This window comes from Heteronotia binoei, chromosome 8, assembly GCF_032191835.1.
Source record: "Heteronotia binoei isolate CCM8104 ecotype False Entrance Well chromosome 8, APGP_CSIRO_Hbin_v1, whole genome shotgun sequence".
NCBI lineage: Eukaryota > Metazoa > Chordata > Lepidosauria > Squamata > Gekkonidae > Heteronotia > Heteronotia binoei.
In genome coordinates this window covers 46,853,474-46,880,977 of record NC_083230.1, presented here as the reverse complement: position 1 = coordinate 46,880,977, position 27,504 = coordinate 46,853,474, and the positions used below count along the sequence as shown (strand labels likewise).

The 27,504-nt window shown below is 42.1% G+C and overlaps 1 protein-coding gene across 6 annotated transcripts in view; it reads right to left on the bottom strand.

Moving 5' to 3' along the window:
* The window catches only part of MSRB3 (methionine sulfoxide reductase B3), a 145,009-nt gene that overhangs the window by 83,358 nt on the left and 34,147 nt on the right, over nt 1–27,504 (bottom strand). Inside the window, exons 1-4 of one of the 6 annotated variants that reach the window (XM_060244993.1) lie at nt 27,100–27,240; nt 24,396–24,516; nt 1,819–1,927; nt 91–168 (exon numbers count right to left, since the gene is read on the bottom strand). In XM_060244993.1, the coding sequence (XP_060100976.1) occupies nt 91–168; nt 1,819–1,927; nt 24,396–24,471 (263 nt within the window). In that variant the 5' untranslated portion in view covers nt 24,472–24,516; nt 27,100–27,240. Of the gene's footprint in view, nt 1–90; nt 169–1,818; nt 1,928–18,427; nt 18,514–24,395; nt 24,517–27,099; nt 27,336–27,504 lie in introns of those variants that run through there. The other 5 variants (XM_060244994.1, XM_060244992.1, XM_060244998.1 and 2 more) reach the window with 5 other exon arrangements.

Below are 27,504 nucleotides of genomic sequence, written 5' to 3'. Positions count from 1 at the left end.
ATTAATCTTCATATGCCTGTCTATCCTATAAGCAATGCTCAAAAATCAAGAAGAGAAGTAATTATTTTGCAGTTTATTTGATCTACTCACTTGAACAAAGGAGTTCCGCAAACCACACATTTGTATACTCCATGAGCTTTGTGATATGTGTATTCTCCATCAAAGGCACTGGAGAAAAATAATAAAGTCATGAACACTACCGAGTTATGATACGTATTGAATTGGTTTGACTAGGGCTCAGTATTTTTCTACATCTCATAATTTAGGCATTGTTGCTCTTTATAAAATAAAACCAAAACATTCATATTGAAATTCAAACAATTTTGAACATAAGAAGAAACTACTGGGAAAATACGAAGTACCAAAACACAAAATCACTTACAGACATAATAGATTTTGTTCTTCAGTTCAACCCTTCAATTAGCAGCTGCGGTTAAGGCTTTACTTTAGAATGCATTTGTACTTTCTTTCTAATTTTGCTTTTTCAGATCCTATTTGTTAGCCTTATTTCCTACACATAACTTAGGTAAAGTACAAGTGCAAAATCATGGTACTAACATTCATTTGCTGGTCCCAGACAGGGCACCAAAATATATTTGAATACAGAAAGAATCCAACTGAAATTGAAATAACTGGCCTCTGATTTCAAGCTGTGTGAGCTCTGCATTTGTATTTGAAGAGGAATATTACTGCTTTAAGGGAATATTTTTCTCAGTTAACAATCTTAAAGGCTAGGAGGTCATATATCTAATACAAATCAGCTGTGCTACTCCAACAAAAAGTCCGTGTGTTCTGCAGCTTGTTTTTATTATCCTTTCACCCTTTTTATGGGGTCCATTTTTTTATAAACAGGATTTTTTAAAATGACCTAATCTATGGTTGTTTGTGTGCATTAAATCATTTTTGCTAGTCTTGTACACAAAAGTTAAATAACTGTTTGGCTGTAAGGCCTCCTAAGTCAGGAGGAGCAGTTCACCACCAGTTCCACATCAGGGTATAAGCTTAGTGCAAGTCATCCCCACTGACAAAGACCAGTTAAATGTCAAGTCTTAGGAACAGTTCTGCTGCTTAGCTTGGGCCCCACATGTGGTAAAATGACTGGAAGGAACCAAGCAGTTACATTATTAATACTCCTCGTTCAGAAGTGGAAGGCCAGGTCTGATGCCAAGCTCCACAGCCTGAGTAAAACACCAAAGGACATATAGACATTGACAAAGATGCAGTTGTTAAAAGTTATGTTGGTGAGCTATCCTGTCTTCTTTGCACTCTCCTTCAGGATTTAGAGCTCACATCCAAGGGCTAAAGCCATGTGAGGGCAGTTATTGAAAATATTTGACATTCCAGACACAAATGAGCCAATAAATACTTTCTCCACATGTGCTTTAAAAAAAGAAAAGAAACTGAGTGGAGAGCAGCTAAACTATGCCGCTTCCTTCATGCAAACAAAATAACATACAATTGTGACATTTAAAATTTCAGCCTATTTCCTTTATCTGTCTGATTACTGTGGTGTCTTCCAAACAAACAAACAAAACCTACCCAGAATTTCCTGACTGCCATTACGTCCACACATTTTGCGGCAAACTGAAAGCAGACCCTAAACATAAACTGGGAGGTTTTAAAACAGAAGAGTGTTCATTTATAAAGCCCATGACCTTCCATGCAGCAGATTCCTGTCTGTTCAATGGTGTTAATTTGTGTGAGTTAGTAAACAAGTGCAGAACTCCTTAAAAGTGTTTCTGGCTAGGAGATGAAACAGTAGCACTTGGGAAGGCTTATCTACTGGATACTGACCATATTTCTCTCATTTTGACTTACCTTTCAGTCCCTTTTTCCTGAGTAACATGGTACTGCAAGGGTGTCAGCCGCTTCTTCAAATCCTGTTGAGAGAAGACCACCTTACAGCTTTTTTTATCCCTACATGACCCTGCAAAATGAGAGAATATGGAAGAAGAAACTTTTTAAAAGCTCAGAACCTGAACCATCACTTTGGCGGGCAGCCTAAGCACAGCTTCTGCATTCACTTTTCCAAAGACAAGATCTGATTCTAACGCATTAGAGTGGCTCAGCTGATTGCTTCTTCAGATCCAACAAGTCTGCTCTTCACAAAGCATGTAATTCTGCTGGCATAGTGATAATGTGATACAGCCAAAGCCTTCTCTATGCAGGAAGAATTAAAACCATTTTCAGGATTCACATGATCACTATAAGCTGCAGTTGCGATCCTAAACATGTTTAATCATACCTTCTCTGTAAATATGTTTAGGATTTAACAATAGCAAGACATCTATATTGCAGACATAAGGAAATGGGCATATGATGTTTAACCAAAAATAAGAGAATAAATAAAAAACAAACACTGAACAGAAACCTTTGTAAATTGGTTATTGCTTATTTAAAAGCAAACAGTCCTTTGCTCTTGGTCCTTCCTCAGATAGTATAGTTCTGAGCAGGGGTCATTTTGTAGAAAAATAGGTGGTGGAGCTCATCCAGGGATTGTTATGCAGCTGCACCTACTATTCAATGGGCGAGGTAGGAAGGAGGAGGGCGAACCCTCAGAAAGGTTCAGGAGCTGTGCTCCTGTGAGCGTCTGCTGAATCTGATGGCTTGTTCTGAGAATCAGAATTTACATGGAAATAAATTAACAAATGGGAATTTAGGATAAGAAGAGTTGGTTTTATACCCTACCCGCCTTTCACCAGCAACTTACAATCACCTTCCCTTCCTCTCCTTACAACAGATACCCTGTAAAGTATGTGGAGTGGAGACTTCTAAGAGAAGTGACTGGCCCAGGGTCACCCAGCTGGCTTTATGTGGAGGAAGGGGAATCAAACCCACTCTCTCCAGATTAGAGTCCACTGCTCTTAACCACTATACCAAACTGGCCTTCAGTGTATCAAAAACATCCTAAGAAACAAAGTAATTTAAGATGATGGTCGTAATAAACATGTTATTTGACAGATCTTGTAATTTTTTAATAACATGTCAGCATAGAAGCATAAAATTGGAAGGGACCTCCAAAGTCATCTAGTCCAACCCCCTGCAAAATGCAAAATTCACAAATACTGCCACCCCCACCCCCCCAAAAAAAATTCACAGGATTCACAGGATTACTGTCAGGTGACCATCCAGCCTCTGTTTAAAAACCTCCAAAGAAGGAGAGACCACCATGTCCCGAGGAAGCGTGTTCCACTGAGGAACCACTCTAACTGTCAGGAAATTCTTACTAATGTTGAGCCAGAAATTCTTTTGATTTAATTTCAACCGTTGGTTCTGATCCTACCTTCTGGGGCCACAGAAAACAATTCTGCACCATCCTCTATATGACAGCCCTTCAAATACTTGAAGATGGTGATTCTATAAATAGCCACTTTCAAATAATTATTATTGATCCGACATTTTTGATTTCATGTGTACAAAATTCTTCTGCAAAAATATTTAAAACAACATAATAAGGCATAAATCGTACATACATTCCAGGGCACATCTGGGTGCCCTGGAATGTATGTTAGTGGCCATTTTCATTATGGCCACTGACATACTTACAACAGTAATTACAAATTAATAGCTACAGCTGGCTCAGGGTCAGCATTTTATCAGCACTGAACATTTGTATTTGGGAACAAGATATTTATCCTAGATATTTTATGTTATGTTCATTTATAGTCTGCCTTTCTTACTAGGATTCAAGGTGGATTACAGTAGAACTGTTCAGTCAACCAATAAGCCAATTACAAAACAGAATGATATTTGTATGATAAAAGTTGAATCTAACAGCAATTAAAACAAAGCTATTCAATTAAGCAGCAAGTGGATAACAAAATATGATAACATTTGAGTCTATCAGCAATATTCCTAGTAAAACAACATAATGCAATGGACCTGGAATTGAAGTGAGAAAAAAAATACTTTATCATGTATAAGTGATGTCACCTCCTGAGCTGATGCATTACACCACAGCTCGCATCTCTATTCCTCTACAATAATGCCCTCCTGGACAATTCTGTTTTGCACATTTTGAAAAACATCTGAAGCATGGGGGCTTTCCTAATACCCTCAGGAAGATAATTTCATAATGTGGGAGCTGGTGCATCCATTTCTATTGCAGCCAGAATATAGCTGAGCAACTGATGAATGAGTTGGATAACTGAAGTATGAAGGTACATGATACCCCCGCACCCTGCTTAGGCAGGTCTTCATCTGGTCAGCGCCTGGAGGGCAGATTTTCTTATAAATCCAATGTTCATCGCTGAAGTTACATTAAAGTCAAATAATAAAATACTCCATGAAGGGCTAATAAATAAAATACTGCATCTCTCTGAAACATGAGCAATGGTATGTCTCACTGCTCCACCTATTCACCACAGCCTTTGACAGTCATTATGTTTCTGGTGCTACAGCCATCTAAGGAGCAATAAAATTCCCAGAATTTTGAAGGTACATATTTGTGCATGGTGAAGCTGGAAAATATGCTTATGGCTCTATTGTTTGCCCATGTTGGTAAAATTGTGTGATGTCTTACTTTGCATGACTGGAGTGCCAAAATCATAATGACTGAACAAGGCTTAGCACCCTGAAATGTGGTTTATTTTATCGTATGAAGGCTCCCCTACAGAACCTTTCTAGAGTGGTAGCACTTCTAATATTCTTGAACACAAGAGATTGCATCTAAGTGGTGACCTGCTCATCAGCACCATCCCAACATTCCATGAACATAATCCTCGTGAATTGTTGTTTTAGGCTTGCACAGATTTTCCAGTAACTGTTCTTAGCTCACTGTAAACTACCCTTGAGCTCATGGAGGTATAAATTGTGCCTTTAAAAAAATAATTTAGTTCTTTAGCTGCCTAGTCCTCTTCTCAAATACTGGACCTTGTTCGTCCCCACCTGTTTTTCTTGTCTCCCCTCCGCCCCTCCCCACCACACCACATTTGCAGGCTGTTGTGCTCAGGCCCACATGTGATTGGAACATCATTTACCAATCATCTATGTCCTGGCTCTTGGCACCAACTAGATCATATTTTAAAATCTTATTCCAAACATTTCTCTTTCAGACACTTATCACACCTCACACTCCAAGTCCTGGTCACATTTTTAAGAAAGAAATCTGACAAAGATACTTTACAATTCTTACTGATACAAATAGGCAGGTATAAAGAACCAGGAAGCAAAGCAAAATGTATATTTTTTATTAATTTTGCACTGTGTAAAACACATGTTACATGGGGGGGGCGGGGGCTGGAAATGCACACAGGAGAATTAGATCCCCAACAGCAGCATCCTAAGCATGGTTAGCCCCCTCTAAATCCATTGAAGTCAATGAGTTTAGAAGGCTATAACTCTTTTTAGGATTGCCTACAGATTACTATAATATGTTTATCTGCCCTAAGAACATCTGAAAAATTAGCATTTTTTTCAGAAGTTTGTTTATTAGAAAAGTACTGATGGAATCATCCTTGATTAGAAATAAACAGTCTTAACTAAAAAGTTTGGTAGAACTAGACATATATCAAGGTAGAGTGTCCAGAACTATCCATCTGTATGTCATTTACTACAAGAAGAGAAACGGCAGGTTTAAATTACATGGTATTGGATTGCAATTTCCTAACATTGGATGCTTTTCTCTTTTTTTACCTTCAGTCATTACTACAGAGTGTTCATAAAAAGTAGCTTAAAGAACAGATGCTTGAAAATAATTTAACCCAAGATGTCCCCCACTTTATTCCAACTCCATATTTTTTATTTAAGAAAAAACATACTGCTGGTCACTACCAACTAACCCTGTTAAATATTTGCAGACAGAAAACAGCAAATCAAAAACACGTGATTGAAATAAATACTGCAGACATTAAAAGCTTAGCTGTCGAATCTGAGGTACTGAAAAGAAAAACTTCTATTGCACAGATTAGAAATTACTTTTGATCTAAACATTCTTTAAAACCACTGTTTTCTGCTGCAAGCTCTCTCATTAACCATGGCAGAGCCCTCATTTTAATAGGAGACTTTGAAAGACCATGTTGGATCTTCCCCCCCACCCACAATTATTAAACCTTATTTTGAAGAGGATAAAGATTTCATTTCAGGTTTCTTTGTTTGTCTTTCAGGAGTCACTAAAGGAGTACTCACACAAATTTTGCAGGAATGTGCCCCATGTCATCATAACTGACAAATTATTTGGCTTTGGTGCACTTAAAGGTCACCTTCCAAATTAGCAAGATTTTCCTACATCCTGGCTTTTCAACCTTAAATATAAATATTGTTTTCAAACTGTAAGTGACGTTGGTGCTTTATAGCATTCTGTTGCTTATTTTAAGAAGTCAAGTGGAGAAGGTTTATATTTTCAAGCTATGCTGTTTTCTTGCACTAATAAGTTTTTCCCTTTATGCCAAAAGCAAAAGAAGACACTGTATTAATTTCTACATGCATAGCTATTGCAATGCAGCATTCATCTAATAGATTTCCTTTTAAAGCCACAAAATATTTTAGAATATTGCTATACTTTTAAAATTTAGGATTAGAGGCCCCCTTTTTAAATTATTTGAACAGTGCCTTCCTTAGCAGGTCTACTCAGAATCTACTTTGTTCTATTCAGTGGAGCTTGTTCCCAAAAGTGTTCTTCAGCTTGCACTGTAAATCCACTAGCACAAAAAGGAGAATTTATTATTTTTAATGCTATTCAGTGATCATCTGATGGTCACAACAGGTCGCTTTGTGTTAAACATAACACACACACACACACACACACTGAATTCCAGTGAACAAATCCCCCCTCTCTGTCTTATCTTTCCATACAACTGGAAACCAAAAACCATTTACATTTGCCAAAGCTCCAGGGGAAAAGAATTCTATAATCAAGCCCACATCTTGGAAAGTCCAGAACTGGTACATACATAGTGAACTTAGGAGAACACAACTAGTCAGCAGAAGTTTCTGAACAAAGGGCAGAATCACATAAAGTGTGTCATAGTAGACCAGACTCAAGGATGTGAAACCTGCTGGGTATTTAAGAAGATATTGGATTTATACCCCGCCGTTCACTCTGAATCTCAGAGCGACTTATAATCTCGTTTACCATCCTCCCCCGCAACAGACACCCTATGAGGTAGGTAGGGCTGAGAAAACTCTCCTAGAAACTGCCCTTTCAAGGAGAGCTCTGCAAGAGCTATGGCTGACCCAAGGCCATTCCAGCAGCTGCAAGTGAAGAAGTGGGGAATCAAACCCAGTTCTCCCAAATAAGAGACCGTGCACTTAACTACTACACCAAACTGGCTCTCTTTATATTATTTATAGCTGGGGGAAGGCATCATATTTTCACCATACAGACTCCTATGGTCACCACCATATTAGGTTCATATAAAGTACCATGTTTTTTTTTATTTCCCTCAGAATTTTTCCTCAGGCTGGGTGTTCACAAGTAAATGTTGGAGGGGGACACTATGAGGTATGATGGAAAAACCCCAAGTCTGCAGTCAACAGAATATTAAGAGAACGAATGTCCTTTTCTGATCATAAACCAGAATCATGTGGATCTGCAGAACGTGTATATAGTTTGTATAGCCAGGATTTTTTAGGTCAGGAGGCTTTTTAAATATTTGGAGGGCAATCAAATTTTTTAAAAAGCCCCCTGACCTAAAAAGTCCATATCTCCTACTCCTGCCCCACTCTGCTTGGCATGCAGCAGGTCTGGGGGTTCAACCCCAGCAGGCACCACCTCAAGCAGTAGGATCCCTACCTCACTCCCTCTCCAAGCTTGGAGCAAACATGACTCTCCCATGCCCCACACGGCTTTTCAATGTGCTGCTGCCAACCAAGCCAAGATGGCCAGATGGCGATGGAGGGAGGGTCCAGCCAAAGAAGCCCTGGCAGCCACCGTACAATTCAGCTCTGCTCACAGCAACTGGCCCTAGGCCACACCTGCCCACCCACTTCCCCCTCCCACAGCCCGGATCTGCATCACATTGCTCCAAAGCACCTTCTGAGGCCAGCAGGACACTGGTCCACTCCTGGCCAGAACTCCCTTCCAAGCCAAACAACAGTAGCCATCAAGGTGACCCCTCAGCAGTGGCAGCACCCATTCTACAACTCCAGGCTGGAGGGTCTCCAGCAGCCCCAGTGGCTTCTTCTGCAGCATGCCAGCCAGAAAAGTGTGCAACTCAAAGAGCTCAGTCAAGCAGGAGGGGAGAGAGAGGCAGAGCCAGCAAGTGGGGTCTTCCTACATTTGCAATTAACTTTGAAGCTGGTTATGAAAGTATGAAGGCCTGCCGCAGCCATCTCTTTCCTTCCTTCCTGCTCCACCAGGTCAGGGGCCAGCAGGAAACTGGAGGCAGGCCCTTCAGAAGTCCCTTGTAGCTACAGGCCTGAGTGAATATTACTCAGAAGTATCAACAGGGACGGTGCTATCGAGTAGGCCAGGTAATATAAGAACATAAGAGAAGCCACGTTGGATCAGGCCAACGACCCATCCAGTCCAACACTCTGTGTCACACAGTGGCAAAAAAATTTATATATACACACACACACTGTGGCCAATAGCCACTGATGGACCTCTGCTCCATATTTTTTATCTAAACCCCTCTTGAAGGTGGCTATACTTGTGGCTGCCACCACCTCCTGTGGCAGTGAATTCCACATGTTAATCACCCTTTGGGTGAAAAAGTACTTCCTTTTATCCGTTTTAACCTGTCTGCTCAGCAATTTCATCGAATGCCCACGAGTTCTTGTATTGTGAGAAAGGGAGAAAAGTACTTCTTTCTCTACTTTCTCCATCCCATGCATTATCTTGTAAACCTCTATCATGTCACCCCGCAGTCGACGTTTCTCCAAGCTAAAGAGCCCCAAGCGTTTCAACCTTTCTTCATAGGGAAAGTGCTCCAGCCCTTTAATCATTCTAGTTGCCCTTTTCTGAACTTTCTCCAACGCTATAATATCCTTTTTGAGGTGCGGCGACCAGAACTGCACACAGTACTCCAAATGAGACCGTACCATCGGTTTATACAGGGGCATTACGATACTGGCTGATTTGTTTTCAATTCCCTTCCTAATAATTCCCAGCATGGCGTTGGCCTTTTTTATTGCAAACGCACACTGTCTTGACATTTTCAGTGAGTTATCTACCACGACCCCAAGATCTCTCTCTTGGTCAGTCTCTGCCAGTTCACACCCCATCAACTTGTATTTGTAGCTGGGATTCTTGGCCCCAATGTGCATTACTTTGCACTTGGCCACATTGAACCGCATCTGCCATGTTGACACCCACTCACCCAGCCTCAACAGATCCCTTTGGAGTTCCTCACAATCCTCTCTGGTTCTCACCACCCTGAACAATTTAGTGTCATCCGCAAACTTGGCCACTTCACTGCTCACTCCCAACTCTAAATCATTTATGAACAAGTTAAAGAGCATGGGGCCCAGTACCGAGCCCTGCGGCACCCCACTGCTTACCGGCCTCCACTGCGAAGACTGCCCATTTATACTCACTCTCTGCTTCCTATTACTCAGCCAGTTTTTGATCCACAAGAGGACCTGTCCTTTTACCCCATGACTCTCAAGCTTTCTAAGGAGCCTTTGATGAGGAACTTTATCAAAAGCTTTCTGGAAGTCAAGGTAAACAACATCTATCGGGTCTCCTTTGTCCACATGTTTGTTCACCCCCTCAAAGAAATGTAACAGGTTAGTGAGGCAAGATCTTCCCTTGCAGAACCCATGCTGAGTCTTCCTCAATAACCCGTGTTCATCAATGTGCCTACTCATTCTGCCCTTGATAATGGTTTCTACCAACTTTCCCGGTATTGAAGTCAGACTGACTGGCCTGTAATTTCCCGGATCTCCTCTGGAACCCTTTTTAAAGATGGGGGTGACATTTGCTACCTTCCAGTCCTCAGGAATGGAGGCAGATTTCAATGAAAGATTACAGATTTTTGTTAGAAGATCCACAAGTTCAACTTTGAGTTCTTTCAGAACTCTTGGATGTATGCCATCCGGACCTGGTGACTTATTAGTTTTTAATTTGTCTATCAGTTGTAGGACCTCCTCTTTTGTCACCTCAATCTGACTCAGGTCTTTCAACACCCCTTCCAAAATTAGTGGTTCTGGGGCGGGCAAAAAGTTCTCGTCTTCCACAGTGAAGACGGAGGCAAAAAATTCATTTAGCTTCTCAGCCATTTCCCTATCCTCCTTCAGTAATCCTTTTACCCCATGGTCATCCAAGGGCCCCACTGCCTCCCTGGCTGGTTTCCTACTTCTAATATATTTGAAGAAATTTTTATTGTTGGTCTTTATGTTTTTTGCAATATGCTCCTCATAGTCCCTTTTTGCCTGCCTGATCACAGTCTTGCATTTGATTTGCCACAGCCTGTGTTCCCTTTTACTAATCTCACTTGGACTGGCTTTCCACCGCTTAAAGGAGTCCTTTTTACCTTAGGTAGGCAGCCACCTAGGGCACCTACCTGGCCACAAGGGCAGTAGGCACCCTATTCCTGCACATGCCACCTGAGGCCAAGCAGCCCACTGCTGCCACTGCCGCTTCCTCCTCCCCACACCCAGACAGGCAGCTTGGGCCATGCTCGCTCCATCCCTCAGTGGCCCTCCTTTTCCTGAAGCTGCCTCACCGGGAATGTGAGAGGAGAAGCAGCGGCAAGAGAAAGAGGAGGAGGAGGCCTCACAGCCAGGCAGCTGTATCATTGGGTGCTTGGAGGGCTGAGTGAGAGAAAAAGGGAGCCAAAGGCAGAGCAGTCCACTGCCGCTGCTTCCTCCTCTCCGCACCCCACCAGGTAGCTTGGGCTGCATCCGCCAGGATGGGTGAGCCAGTCATGACAGTGGCCCCAAAGATGCCAATGCAGTTGCAGGAGGTGGCTGCTGCTGCTGGTGGTGCCACCAAGCTTCTGGGCTCATTTGGGTTGCCAGTGCTGCCACTGGCTCACCTCAGCCCAACCCCACACCACCTTCCACTCAAAGCTCCACACAGGAGAGGCATCATGATCCCCAGTCCTTACCCAGCAGCAGCAAGAGTGGGATGGGCTGGGAGTCCCTCCTCGTCCCCCTCCCAGGGCCACCCCTCTGCAGGCAGACACTGCCAGCTTGGTTGACAGAGAGAGGGCACTTCCCCATTCCAAATCAGTGCCAACAGCCTCCTGGGGGGTGGAGAGCGAGCCCACCAAGGGAAAAGGAAGCACTGCTGCTGGCGACACCTTCCTGCCTTCCTTTGCCAGGAGCCACTTCTCAGTGCCCCACAGCACCAGCACCAGGAGCAGCACCCAAGCCCAACTGGGGGGGGGGGGCAAAGGCTAGCCCTACCTGGCCCTAGGAGGGCAGGAGGAAGCTTTTCAGAAAATACAGCAGCTTGTTGGGGAGACCCTGTGGAAGGGATGGAGCAGGGCCAGGAGAGGGGGGGCAAGCTACAGGGCAGCCCCTGGTACCTCATGTGAGGTGCCAGAAACCCTGGCACCAGCCTTGGCTGCAAAGAGATGTCTCAGCTTTCCACAGGAAAATAAAAAGGGGACAGTTGGAGATGCAGTTGGCAGCCAGCATTCCTGGAGTAGAGACAAAACTGACCTTGCAGGTGCTACCTGTGACCATTTTGACCTGACAGATTTCAGAGATGGACAGACTATCTTTAGATGTTCTATTGAGTGGTTGATTGCAGACTGAAAAGGACTGCTAGCTAGACTACCCTGACATTCTCTTCTTTCTGGTAGTCAGCTTTCAGTTTCCTCCATTAATTCTCAGAACCAGTTTTTGCACACAGACAGATGTCTGAAAGAGGGGCAGGGGCAACCTATCTCTACAAAGAATGAGATGAAGCAACATCTTCAGAAATTAACCAGAGCAGCTTTTGGAAAATTATTGTTGTGATGCACCAGCAAATATTTATTTATTTAAATATTTATATTCACAATGGGGGCCAAAGTGGCATATATCAGTCTGCCATACTCTATTTTATCCTCATGGCAACCTTGTGAGGTAGTTTAATCTGAGAAAGAGTAACTGGCCCAAGGTTGCCCAGCAACCTTCCATGGCGCAGTAGTCTCCATATCCAAGTCCAACACTCTAAACACAACACCATGCTGGTTTTGAATATATGAATATATGAAGCTGCCTTATACTGAATCAGACCTTTGGTCCATCCAAGTCAGTATTGTCTTCTCAGACTGGCAGCGGCTCTCCAGGGTCTCAAGCTGAGGTTTTTCACACCTATTTGCCTGGACCCTTTTTTGGAGATGCCAGGGATTGAACCTGGGACCTTCTGCTTCCCAAGCAGATGCTCTACCACTGAGCCACCGTCCCTCCCCTTTTCCAATACCACCCTGGAATCTAAAGTGTGATATGAGGTTTTATAAATATTAATTAATAAATGTTATTCAGAACACACACACAGGCTTCCTAAAGGCCTACAAGCAGGGCATGGAGGTCAAAGTCTTCCCCTATTGGCATTCATAGAATCATAGAGTTGCTAGGGACTTCCCGGGTAATCTAGTCCAACCCCCTGCACAATGCACAATATCTCCCCCTAAATTCACAGGATCTTCATTGCTGTCAGATGGCCATCTAGCCTCTGTTTAAAAATCTCTCGTTGCCCTCCTCTGGACCTGTTCCAGCTTGTCTGTATCCTTCTTAAAATGTGGTGCCCAAAACTGAACACAATACTCCAGGTGAGGTCTTACCAGAGCAGAGTAAAGCGGTACTATCACTTCACATCACTGTTCTCCAAGAGGGATACTACCTCTAAATATGGAGATTCCAAGTTAGTCACAATAGCTAATGGGCACTGATGGACCTGGCCTCTATGAATTCATCTAATCCCCTCTTAAAGCCATCTAAATTAATGGTCATCACAACAACCTGTAACATGAATCCCAACCATTTGGGAGAACTGAAGAAGCTATATTCAGTAAGACAGAGAATTCTTGCGCATTGCATGGATAATACTAGCAGCAGCTACTTCATCCAGCACTGAAAAATCTTCACAGAAAGACCTATACAATGGGTATTGGGGCTTCAGCTTTCACATTCTGCTCAGTTGAGGGCACTCATGTGACAATCTTATGTCAGTTTATAAGTCGTTCTTATTCTGCTCTAACACCCCACCATCAACTACATTTTTCTGAAGTGGGATAGCTAAATGCATGCTTCTGCCTCAGGTTGATCAGACATATTTGTTACTACATATACCTTAGCAAGGTTTCTGAAGAACAGTTTATATTTTAGAGCCAATGTTTGTGGGTTTCTCAACAACATCTTTTTAGCCACTATAGAAAATGCACTGCCAGACTAGAGGGGCTGTTCCTGGTTGGGTCACCACACTAAGAAGGTTAGGAACCAGTGGTTTAACCCATCACTTGCAGAGGCTGGGAGAGCAGAGCTGCAGCCTCTAGTCATTGGAAACTGACACAGGGGTTGGGGAATCATGCCAGTGCCAGACTGCCTGGAAAAACAAAGCAAACACGAACCAAATGACATACCAAGAAAAAAGGCCAGTTCGTTTTGTTTTCAGGTGCAGTGGGATCAGATGCGTCCATTTGGAACAAACCACAAATTGGCCTATTTTAGCACGAATCATGATTCATGGTTGAAAAAAAATACAATGGGCTCTAGAAAGAGGCTCTGGGCGAGTGCCCCCCCTTGCTGTCCTCGCACCCACTCGAGTGAAGGCATTCACTCCCCCCCCCCACACACCTCAAGGGGAGCTTATCTCTGCCATCTGGAGAGCAGTTGTAATTCTGAGTTATCTCCAGCCATCACCTGGTTCCCCAGGAAGTCTGAAGTTCCATCCAGTGTTTCCTCTAAGCTGAGTTAGTGTGAGCTAGTTCACAGATTTTTAGCTTCCAGCTCAAACATTTTTGTCTTAGAAAGGATGACCCCAGAGCACAATAATTTATGCAGTAGCTCACAACTTTTATGCCAGTAGCTCACAAAGTAGAATTTTTGCTCACAAGACTCCACAGCTTAGAGGGAACATTGGTCCCATCCCTCCTAAAACCCCACCCTCACCAGGCCCCACCCCTTAAAACTCCAAGAATTTCCTAATCTAGAGTTGGCAACCCTATCTCCTTCCATTTATCTGCACTTCTGGCTTCAGCTTTCCATTGCCTTCCCCCCTCCCTGCAGCCTCTACATAGAAAAAGGACAGTATTTCTATACAGTGTGTGGGGGGGAACCAAAGCAGCTTACATCATTCTTCTCTGCCCCCTTTGATCTGAACAACAACCCTCTGATGCAGGTTAGGTTGGAAGTCTGTGACTGGTCCGAAATCACCCAGTCAGCTTCCACAGCAAGAACTTGGGTCTTGGAGACCCCACTCTGAAGCCCTAACTTCTATGCTTTCCTCAAACTCAACCACAGGGATTTCCCACCAACCTGGAACTGGCAGCCATAGTCAGGAGTGGCACAAGTGAGTTCTGCCTCAGAGGCCTTTAGTGATACCTTTCAGACCAACAGTCTATCTCTGATAACATTGGTCTTAAGTACCCTGCTTATCTGTCCACCCTGCAAAGCAACCATTTTCTCCAGGAGAAGTGATCTTTGCCATCTGGAGATTAGTTGTAATTCTCAGTGATCTCCAGCCCTCACCTGGAGGCTGGCAACAATAGTTTCCCATGAAGAAATTGGAGTCTATGGCATTGTACTTGACTGAGGTCCTACCCCTCCCAAACCCCAGGAATTTCCCAACCTGGGGTTGGCAACCCTATCTCCTTCTCAGCCAATAATCCTGGGGAGGGGAGGAGGGAGAGAGGGAGTGACAGGAAAGAGAGTAAAAGTGGGACAGCCATGCCCTCTGAGGAAACACTCCCTGCGCTTGACAGAGAAGACACAGAGAAGTATTGAAGTTGTGCCTGTCTCTGAGGTAAGACTGTTTTGAGAGTTTGTTCAGCATTCCTGGGTCTGTAGTAGGCAGGGCTAGGGGAGAAGAAAAAGAAGAAGATGATATTGGATTTATATCCCGCCCTCCACTTGAAATCTCAGAGTCTCAGAGTGGCTCACAATCTCTTTTATCTTCCTCCCCCACAACAGACACCCTATGAGGTTGGTGGGGCTGAGAGGACTCTCACAGCAGCTGTCCTTTCAAGGACAACCTCTGCCAGAGCTATGGCTAACCCATAAGAACATAAGAGAAGCCGTGTTGGATCAGGCCAATGGCCCATCCAGTCCAACACTCTGTGTCACACACTTCTCATCTACCACACCTCATCTTCCACAGTGAAGACTAGGGCAAAAAATGCATCCAGCTTCTCAGCCATTTCCCTATCCTCCTTCAGTAATCCTTTTACCCCTTGGTCATCCAAGGACCCCACTGCATCCCTGGCTGGTTTCCTGCTTCTAATATATTTGAAGAAATTTTTATTGTTGGTCTTTATGTTTTTTGCAATATGCTCCTCATAGCCCCTTTTTGCCTGCCTGATCACAGTCTTGCATTTGATTTGCCACAGCCTGTGTTCCCTTTTATTAATCTTACTTGGACTAGCTTTCCACCGCTTAAAGGAGTCCTTATCTTTTACAGCTTCCATTACTTTGTTTGTTAACCATGCAGGCCTTTTCTTATACCTGTTTGTGCCTTTCCTAACTTGTGGTGGTATATATTTTATCTGAGCTTCTAGGACTGTAGTTTTAAATAGCCTCCAAGCTTCCCCAAGGGTTTTGATTGTATTTACCTTTACTTTCAGTTTCCTCTTCACATGCCTCCTCATCTCAGAGAATTTAGCCCTTTTAAAGTTAAAGGTGGTTGTGCTGGTCTTTTGGGACAGCTCCCTATTTATACAAATGGTGAAATCAATAACATTATGGTCACTGCTGCCAAGTGGTGCAATCACTTTTACATCTCTCACCAAGTCTTGGGCATTACTTAGGACCAAATCCAGGATCGCCCCACTCCTGGTAGGTTCTGTGACCATCTGCTCCATAGCACAGTCATTGAGAGCATCTAGAAACTCAATCTCTTTCTCTGGACCTGAACACATATTGACCCAATCAATCTGTGGGTAGTTAAAATCATCAATTACAACAGTTACAACACAGTTTTTACGTTTAGCCGCTATCTTTAATCCTTCCATCCTCTATCTTTTGATTTGGTGGGCGATAACAAACTCCCATAGTTAAATTTCCTTTTGGGCCCTCTGTTTCGACCCAAAGCATTTCTAGAAGAGAATCTAATTCTTTGACCTCAGTCTTACTGGACTGTATACCCTCTCTGACATACAGAGCCACCCCACCTCCAACCCTTCCCTCCCTATCCTTCCGATATAACTTATATAACCCAAGGCCATTCCAGCGGGTGCAAGTAGAGGAGTGGGGAATCAAGTCCGGATCTCCCAGATAAGAGTTCACACACTTAACCACTACACCAAACTCTACACCCGCCAATGGGAAGCCAGAGACAGTGATAGACACTTCATTAGCCAATAGTTGATACCCCACATCCAACCAGTGAGGGAGCTGGGATTTGCCACCACAAAAGGGGAATTATATATAAAAGATGAAGCACTGTACAACTTTAAATTTAATGAGAGGAGAGGAGTAACAAGACAGATTCTGTGAACTGAAGGGCATCATCATTTGTTGCTATGCAGAACATAAAATATTTTCTCATTCATCTAAATAATTTTGCAAGTAGACAATGGCCTTGCTCTAGGGCCTCTTTTACAAACAGGTGTCACGTATATCTTAAGTGATGAGACAGTTCTAAGCCCCTACAAAGATATACACAGTGAAGTGAATGGGAAACTCATTCAAATGATCTATAAATAAGGAATACACCAGGGGGTTGATTGCTGGAAATAGTATAAGCAATAACTTGATTTCAAAACACACAGTATATTCTAAAATGGTAAACAATTTCAGTTTCTAACAGATTTCATGCAATATTATGCATTTATAAAAACCTAAATTAAGAACCACCTCTCTATATAAAATGACATGATTTAGTTAAGGTACATCAAAACTAATGGAAGTTACCCAGCTCTTGTGACAGAAAATAGTTGGACATGACAAATAGTAAGTCCAGATAGGAATGCACATCTCACTTTGCATCACAAGGTACATCTGGCCAGTTGAATGCTCAAGTGAGCAATAAAATATTCATGGCAAATATGCACCTGTTCTTTGTAAATGGACATAGATCTGCTTAAGATCATGTGTAACTGTTGTTCATACTGACACTATAACTATTACCAATTTTCAAAGGTCAGGAAGAATCATTATATCATACATTTGAATCATATTAAAGTCACCGATTATTACTTTACATGGCATCCATTATTTGCTAACAGATTTTCAAATTAAAATTGCTTAGTTAATATTAAACTATCACTAAAACCAGTTTACAAAATCAAATACATACAAAGAATAAACATGATATGCCCAATGCCTTCATATAGATGCACTGTAATTAGTATTCTGAACTTAGTAAAATATGTGTATAAATGGTATTTAAATAATCTAGTAATAAAATACTGCACAATATTTTATCTAAAACTTTATTTGGAAAATAAATACTTCAGCATTAAGAACATCCATATTTTAGAACCTTCAGCCTTAATATAATTAAAACCATATAATACTCCTTTTCTAAACAAAGCAGAAGAGAAAGAGCTTTCTACCACATGCAAAACAGTGATGCAAGCAACACAACAGGAGTCAGAGTGTTAAAGAAAAAAAGTACATGTCTCTGAGATGTGAGCTCATACAAAGCAAACTCACAGCAAAGCAAAGTCAGTCCCCTCCCCCCTCCCCAAAGCACAATGTGGTGCTCTGCTACAGAAAATATCTTTCCAATTCTACATAAACATGGTCTGCATTAAATGTTTGTTGGAAAGGAGAATGTTTAGGGAATTGTTTCCTCCCATACTAATTTAAAACTCTGAAAACATTTATCTGACATTTTCAAGAAATGGTTAAGTACAAAACTACAATGAATTTACAAATAAAATTGGAAATCATTTTAAAGAAGTGCCAAAGATTGATATTATTTATATTTGCTTTTCATATCAGATTGTGAGTTTAGCTAAATATCACTTTCCTACATATGACTGATTCATAATTTGGAGGCTTACTTCATTTTATGCAGAAGAATACATAGTTAGTGCCACCTACTGGAAATTGAGAATAATGGTTTTATATCAGTAGTACCAGGCTGCAAAACTGAAGATGCAGCGTTTATTCAAAACCAGGGCTTTTTTTGAGCAGAAATGTATAGGAATGCAGTGTCAGGCCTAATATGCATATGAGTTCCTGCTGGGCTTTTTCTACAAAAAAAGCTCTGTTCAAAACAAATTCATTTAATTTATATTTCAAAGCTACTTATCATAATCATATAAAAGCTAAAATGCATGTATAAATAACCTCTAATATTTAGTACAGAAATAATCATATGTACTGCAAACTATTGGGAGAATTAGGAGCATGGACTGTCATTTTAAAATTTTTACTCTATTTTTACTCTGCTTTTCTTCCAAGGAGCTCAGGGTGATCCCCATAGTCTTTCTCTCTTTCCACGGTCAAACCACCCTGTAAAGTAGATTAAACTAAAAAAAAAAAATAAATCAGAAAGTTTTGGGTAGGGATTTGAATTTGAGTTTCCAACACTTTCACTCATAGAGTTGCGTTTAGGCAATGCATTTAAGATATAAAGCAGATAGTTCTGAAGCATATACTATCAAAAATGTAAATATATAAAACATTAAAGAACAAAAAAGGGCATTCATAGACTTACTTTTCTGACTAAATTTGTATATACTCAAATTGTATTGTTCTTGCATAAACCAGCTTTACAGACTGGACATACAATATTATTTATTCATTATATTTAATTATTGCCCCATCCCAGCTCACGGATATATACAGAATAAATACAACACATAGATTAATTACAATTATAGAAGCTCAGATGGCACCCAATAGGGGTTTTTTTTACAGCCTGGACTATCAGGGCATCCTGCTTGCAGGGGGTGGGGGAGGAAAACGTTCAAAGCCTCTGGGGGAGCAAGGAAAACAGAATGTGCCTGCTGAACCATTGCAGCCTTCAACCAAAAGCCTGGTGGAACATCTCTGCCTTAGAGGCCCTCTGAAATTGCATGAGATCATGTATGATCCTGATATTATCTGGCAGAAAGTTCCACCAGGTTGAGGTCAGGACCAAGAAAGCCCTGACCCTACTTGAGGACAGCCAGACCTCTCTGAGGCCAGAGAATACCAGAGTGTTGTTACCAGTGAAATGCAAGGCTCTTCCAGGGACATATTGGAAGAGACGGCCCCGCAGATACATTGGTCCCTGACTACTAAGTGTCTTAAAGCTCAGACCAAAACTTTGAATCTAACTCAGTACTCCACCAGGAGCCAGTATAGCTGGCACAGTACTGGCTGAACATGTGTTGTCTGTGGCATTTCCACCAGGACCCGCGCCACTAGATTCTGCACCAGTCTTAGGCTTCCCCCCACCCCCAGCCAGCTGGCCGGTGGGGGAAACCCTGCCCCCTCAGCCACCATGCAGCTCTAGATCTTGGGCAGGTTTAGAAACCTGCAAACAGGTCCATTTCAAAATGTGTGTGTGGCTGTGTGCCTTTAAAGTTGAGCAGGAAGTACTTCATAGGAAGGGTCAGCAACACAGTCCCTCAGTTTGTTTTGCTTTCGTTTCAGAGCAACTAAGAGTGAGTGTGCGTGTGTGTGTGAGAGAGAGAGGGGGGAGAGAGCAGCATAGCCCCTGTTCTTTTCAGATGTTGTTGTGGAGGAATCAGACCCAGTGTGTGTGTAAGAGAGAGAGAGAGAGAGAGAGAGAGAGCGTTGCCAATCCCCAGGTTTGGAGGCCCTCCTCCCCGCTTCATGGTCATCAGAAAGTGGTAAGGGGGGAGGGAAATGTCTGCTGGGCCATTATTCCATAAGGAGAACGATTCCCATAGGAAATGGGGAATTGATCCGTGGGTATTGGGTGCTCTGGGGGGGTTGTTTTTTGAGGTAGAGGCACCAAATTTTCCGTATAGCATCTAGTGCCTCTCCCCAAAATACCCCCATGTTTCAAAATGATTGGACCAGGGGATTCAATTCTATGAGCCCCAAAAGAAGGTGCCCCTATCCATTATTCCTATGGAAGGAAGGCATTTAAAAGGTGTGCGGTTCCTTTAAATGTGATGGTCAGAACTCCCTTTGGAGTTCAATTATGCTTGTCACACCCTTGCTCCTGGCTCCACCCCCAATGTCTCCTGGCTCCAACCCCAAAGTTGGAGCCAGATATTTCTTGAATTGGACTTGGCAACCCTAACCAGTCTCCAGGTCAGTCTCAAGGGCAGGCCAGCATAGAGTGAGTTACAGTAGTCTAATCTGGAGGTGACCAGTGCATGGATTACTGTGGCCAGGTCAAAATGTGATAGGAAGGGAGCCAGTTACCAAGCTTAGCGAAGATGGAAAAACACCACCTTGGCAATATGCATGACCTGGGTCTCCATTGAAAGGGAAATATCCAGTGTCCTGTCCAGGCACTTGATGGATGGGGCTGGTGTTAATGGTGCCCCATCAAGAGCTGATAAATTCCACTTTGATCTCAATCCCATCCCTGTCAGTCTTTGACAAATTCAGCTTCAACCTGCTCTTTCTTAATCAATGTGCACTTACAATTCAGTTACAAGTGTATCTCTACAGGAAAAAGTAGAGGTCCAAGTAAGGCAGTGTAAAATTTAGTAAGATGCTTCTTTAGGGGTGTAGCATCCTTTAACTTACTGGGGAAATTCTGGGAAAGCTGCTGTCTTGGAGGACTTCTGGAACCAGAAACAGGGTGTGCCAATCAACCACTGCAGTGTAAAGAAAAGACTATAAGCACTGTCTGAGCCAAGCAGCCCCTACAGTGCTGCCAGTACAGTTCAGCCTACCCCAGAGCTGTTTTAGCACCCTAATCTGTCCTTGCACTTCTTATGGTTTTCCTGCAGCTAGTGAATTCATACACCCACCTTCATTTTGTCAAGCAGTAAGCTCCCAACTTGTGACATTTCGCAATCAAGGAAAAACATAGAGCTCACAATTTGGTTAGGATGTCCTTTAAACTTTTAGGATGCCTTTTTAGTCCAAAGTGTTTATGCCACTTGGAATATGGATTTAATAGTCATTCAATATTTCTTGTTCAGAAGTAGACCATCTCTGCAGTTTTAGATTCTAGAACAGTTTGTAAAGCTGTATTGACTTTAAGCCTGAAATATTATGCTGAATTGCATCTAAAATTTCTGCCTGCACAAGGGAAGGAATTTTTTATCAGCTCCCCCATTCCATAACACATCTCTTAATTCCTCTCCTGTACAAACTATTCTTTATCTTCCAGGGGCAACATGAGGAGAGGGGGCATCAGATTAAGACCAAACTACTGTGCCAGTTGTAAAATATTCCCACAGTCAGGGTACTCCTAAGAATAGAAGCATCCAGAAACATGCAGTCTTAACACTTAGAAGAAGTATATGTACAACAACCACCTGGGTTTGCAGATGAAAAGAATTAACAACTAGTCTGCAAACCTCAGAAAAGAGCTTTATGGACTTAAACTAGCTAAGGCCTGGAATGACAAGCAGAACAAAATGCGACTCAGTCAGGGCTTCAAACAGGGCAAGGCTGATCCCGGTCTTTACAACAAGCATAAAGATCAAACAATAAGTACAGAGTTCCAATAGGAAAGCTTCTATACTTAGCAATGATGACAAGACCTGATATTGTTACTTTAAGTATATTATCTAGAAGGGCTGGAATTCAGCCACCACAAAGGAGTCAGTGGGGTATAGCAATAAAGAGTGTTGGACTAGTATCTAGGAGGCTGGGTTTGAATACCCGTGTGCTATGGAAACTCACAGGATGTTGTTGGGCCAGTTACACTCTCTCAGCCTAACCTACCTCACAGAGTTGTTGTGAAGATACAATGGAGGAGAGGAGAATGCTGTAAGTTGTTTTGGGTCCCCACTGTGAAGAAGGATGGAGGTACAAATATGAGGAGGAGCAGGAGGAGGAAGTCAGGAGTCTCCTGCAGCAGGAGAAAGGAAGTCACACTTCTGCAGACAGAAATCTTTGGCAGGCTCCAAACCAATGCCATTCTTCATTTAGAGGTTTTGCTATTCCATGTAAGCACAAGTATAGTAAAACCATCACTAGATGGTGCTCCAAGATCAACTGATTCTTCTACCTCTTCTCACCAGAAAGATTAATGGCACAACACTTTCCCTGTTCTTATTAATTACTGTGTAAGCCTCTATATTATTTCAGATCCCAAGACATGGTCTGACAGCATGTGAAAGAGCAACTATATTGAAGTTAGGGATGGGCACAGGTCAGAAAAATTGAGGTCCATGGAGGTTCATGGTTCATGAATTTCACAGACTACAAACTTCCACAGACTTTTCTGTTTATGGACCAGTTTGTGGTTTATGAGGTCCATGGGGACCTGGAAGTGGGCTCAGCAGTGATAGTGTGAGCTGGAAGTGGGCTCAGGAGGCATTTAAATGACTTCTGAGCTCACTCCCATGGATCGCTCCAACGGACCAAATGAATTGCCTTAAAAATGTACAAAACAACAAATGCATGGACCAGGCAAACAGACCATGAACTGGCCCCCAGTCCATAACAAAATTTGGTCTGTGGACTGGTCCATGCCCATCCCTAATGGAAGTTAAGTAGAGTGGGGTCACTTCCATATTCAAATCAGTGTTGTTTGTAAGCATCCACACATTATCATCACCCTCATCTCCTAATTGTCCAGTATCCAGATTTTTCTTAGATTTGCTTTGATCCTTCCCAAACATAATTTGATAGCATCTTTTGAGAAAGGCCACAATCAACATGTGTCTGCCTACTGTGAGTATGGGGAGGTGCACATTTTTGCAGGTTCCTTCCATTTTGGTACTGTTTTCCTTGCCCCAGCATTCCCCACATGGCTTCTATTTCTCCCTGGTACTGGAGGCTTTTTTCAGACTTCTGTTTAAACTGTAAGGATATCCTCTAGACTACAGAGATATGTTGACTTCCAACTTGAAGCTGTAGATGAACCTGAGTAATTGACATAGCAGTATAGTGACATGTCAACGATAGGTTTGCCAGTCCGCAGATCCCAGAAGGGGATCCCCCAGTTTTGCAGGCTTCTCCCCCGCTGCCAGCCAGTTGGCTGGTTGGGGAACTCCTACCCCAACAGTCAGAATGTGCCTTTAGATCTCAGGCAGGGTTAGAAGCTTGCAGACTCCTTTCATTTTGGAAGGACTGTGTGTATGCCTTTAAATCTCAGGGGGACTGAAGCTGTGTGGTTGCAGGGTGAGCAGGCAGAGCCACATACTTGTGAAAGAGGAAGAGAGAGAGCCCATTCCCTCTGTTCATTTTGTATTCCGTTCAGAAGATGTCTGTATAGTAAAAGGGATAGTAAAAAGCTAACTAGAACATGATTATGGGATAGAGGAAAACTCCACCTCTAGACACCTCTCTCCTTAAGCTGATTGAAATACAGCAAATTGTTACATTCAGCAAAGCTAACTATACCATTGATTCAGGGAGATCACAAAACTGTGGGTATGCCAACAGCTAATTTTGGCTGTTTTGAGAGTGTGTGGAAATGCAGCTGCTGAGGAACAAAAAAGAGGAGGAAGAAATGAAGACTGTATTCAGGGGAACTGCACTGCTGTATTTTTATTTATTTATTTGGACTGGGAAAGTCTCCAGGCTCCGCCCCCAAAGTCCCCAGATATTTCCTGAGTTGGACCTGGCAAGCCTAGTCAATGACCAATTTTCCACAAACCTGAAAAAGCCCTCTGAGGAGTTTCAGGGTTCTGAGTAAAGCAAACTATGTAGCAAACCACTGTGTGGATGCTTTGCTGACACCTCTGCCTTTGCAGCAATGAAAGATCCACAGAAAATTGTTGTCACAGGGAGGGAACCCAAGTCTGGTTAGTATCTGGATGTTAGACTATTTGGGAGCTGTAAGTACAGTGCCTTGCACTCCATGAGCAAAGGCAGGATAAAAGCAGTAAATTAACAGAAACTTTCTAGATCCCCTTGCAGTTCTTCTCCCCCACCCCCAAAATCTTTGATGTGTTTCTCATGCTACTGTGATGCCCTTTGGTTTTTTATTGGAATACAATTTTACTTAATAGAAATATTGAGTTATGGGATATAATGTAGTTGTTTAATTACTGATTAACCACTTCATTTTCCACTTTAGAGAATGAAAGATAGCATCAAATTTAAGAAAGGTACTAGGATCAAAAAGGGCCTCCCAAATTTCTTTTCTTTTTTAAACAAAGCTGTATTTGTTAGTACAGTTAACAAACAATGGACTTTCAGCTCAGGTTTTTTTTAGAAATTTAAAAGTTTAGCAAATTGTAACATTTAATTTACTGTAGCAGAAACACCCTTAACAGGATTTCCATATCCATGACCACAACAAGCAGCCCCCCTTCAACCTGAGGGAAGCCCACAGGCTCGCAGGGCCACTGGCTGGCTCTTGGTCACCAAATGCAGTAAGTTGAATGCAGACATCACTGTAATGACCTCACCAACAGAGGCAAAGAACAGGGGCAAGAGCTGAGTAGGGAAAAAAAAAAGATGAAAACAAAATTAAAACACCAAAAATGTTAGACAAATTCATAGCAAACTAATGATTATGATTCTTTTTTACTGAAAAGAAAATACAAAATTAATGTTTTAAACACGTTTATAACCAAGTTGACTTAATTCCTTGCCATTAACTTTATGCTTTATTATATTAATACAACAATACAATAGCCTGCAACAATCAATGAACATCATCTATACCCAACAAGGAAATGTTTTAGTAAAAAGAGGACAACCAAAAAATGGTAACTGATCAATGATTGAAAAGGACTATATGAAAAATCCAGAAAATAAACAAGGGAACTATCATTTTTGTTTACTATAGCATGTGTGTTGCACAAAAGATCCCATCAAATTAATGGAGTACCTAGCATTGCACAGATAACTGTTAGCTTAACTATGGATTACTTTAACAGTTTCACTTTAACACAAAATAGTGCGGCAAGATGCGTCTTCAAACACAAGTGGACTTACAGTCTCACACCATGTTTATTGCCTTGAGTTCATGAGAAAGGGGGGAGGGAAGAGATGCAATGTGGGAAGTTATCCAAGATCACTAATAAAACTGTTACAATAGCAAAATAGGTGAAATATCACTGCTCCATGTGATAATCATTCATTGTTTCAGACATGTTTCAGTTAATGCAGCCATTGACATATACCAGAAATCTTGAAATCTTTAGGATTGGATCTTATGGGGTGTAGAGTCCAGTTGCCAAAACTTCTGCCCCCTGCTCAGAAGGGAGGGAGTCATGTGATGTTCTAGGAATTCCCCTAACCTCCACGGGTTTTATGGAATCTGGGAATTACTATAGCACTGCATGCCATTGTGACATCACGTCCTGTTACTTACCCACAAGCGACATCATAACACTGAGCAATGTCATTTCCCCCAGTTCCCACCCCCTAACGCTTCTGCCCCCAAAAGGATTGCATCCTGGCTGGCAATCCTACAACTCACTTTCACTAAGTTGGATCTCATGACTCTCTTCTGCTTTCAGTAAGGAAAGACTTCCTCTAATCAAGAATGGCTTTTTCTCATAGAAAAGTATCTGTGTTGGAGGAAGTCTTGGTGGGAGGAGTCATAGCATCCAGCTCATTAGATGGGAGTCATAGGATCCAACCACTATTGAGTAACCTGAATCTGAGCTGCGCAAGACCACACCCATTCTTTTGTACTGCTTTTGTTATACTATGCTTGTCTACACATTTGCAATAGATCACTCGTTCATGCATACCTCACATATTTTCCTGAAAGCAGCAGAAATGTTTATAAAGCTGCCCAGTTTCCTGCATGATTTAAAGCCAAACCAGAGTAGCAGGAAACAATGTAAAGAAGTACAAATTTTCACACTGGTTTGTACAAGAATCTGGACAATCCCCCTTCCTTTTGGAATATGCCATCATATTATTCTTGCTGAATTTCTGCCATTTGGCCAAAAAGGATAAGCATGGAAATAGATACAGCAAACATGTGACTTCTGGGTCCCATTTGCACTAAATCAACGTGCCCCCACCCAGAAATGTGCTGCCTGCAAGCACCTATACGCCATGCTTGGTTCAGACATAACAGGAAACCATGATTTGCTACCATAAGAATGAGCATGATAGGTCTAATTTCTCTTCTCCCTTCCCTTCCCATGCACCCAGTAAATAGCTTGCATTTACAGCTAAGCCAGCACTTTGTGTTTGGTGTGTGCCCTGCAAATCAGAGTTACAAACAGGAAATAACCCATAATCCTGGATTGTCATGCAAGCACAAACTACAGTTCATTGATTCTGATCATCATCATCTGACATAATAAGATAACATGACTTGCAACAAACTTGGTTATGCCACTACATTCATATGAATGAAGGAAAGGAGAATAGTAATCAGATAAGTTTATTCCAGACTTGTTTTTGCAAAGGTATTTCAGCTGAACTTAGAAAAAAAACAAGATCCTGATGTGTAGTAGTGGATTTTTGTAGCTTGTCTGAAAAAACATTTTACCATTTAAAGAATGTATAGGTGCACAGATTTGCATGTGTGAGATGCAATATAAATGCACATAAAAGGATAGATACAAGGATGATTACTGTGTGCATTTCTGTCCCCTCAAGCAGAGAAGAAGTCATGAGTTCTCTCTTCTGGTCCCCTAAGCACTACAACATAACAAGCATCAGTACATGTGTTATTAAATCACTCTAGGGTATGTCTGATGGAAAAACTGCTTGTATTAACATGCCTGAACACTGACTTCATCCAACTACAAAACATTTGCAAGTTACTAAATGGAGACAAAGGGGGAGGAAGAAAAGGTAAGAACTACTCAGACAACCATTAAACATAAATAAACATGTCATTTTCAGGAGTGACTGCAGAACAGCATTTTTGTTTCCTTTTTTAAAAAGGAAAAAGGTGAAAGAACATTGCTCTGGAACAGTCTACTGACTAATAAAAGATCAAAGTTCTATGCATACTCAACACCACAGATAAAAATTTTTTGATATTTTCTCCCCCTAGAAACCTTCACCTCAACGAAGAAAAGTGTGCAGTGAAAATGTAATTACCTAGCAAAGCTGCAGTCTTATTGTGCTCCCGCAGCTGATCATAAAACGTCTTCCTATTCTGTTTCATCAACTGTAGTACCAGGGAGCCTGTGCGCCTACCAATCGCAGCCATCTGGCTTGTGTCAGAGTCTGAGAGTCAAGCAGCTACAGTACAACAGGAAGAAAGGCAGTGATGTCACTCCAGGTCAGGCAAAGAACAAAGATGCATTCTACCATTTAAAAAGCCATGTGCCCCAGAAGTAGAGGCCTCACGCATGCTTTTTACTTGGTAATTTACGGTTAATGTGATTCTTCCTATTAGCTAAGTAGCAGAGCACCACCGTGTGGATAGCTCAGCAAAAAGGATACGAGAATCAGGAGTGAGCAAAAAGTGAGTAGAACTTTTGTGGCAAAAGCTAGAAAATA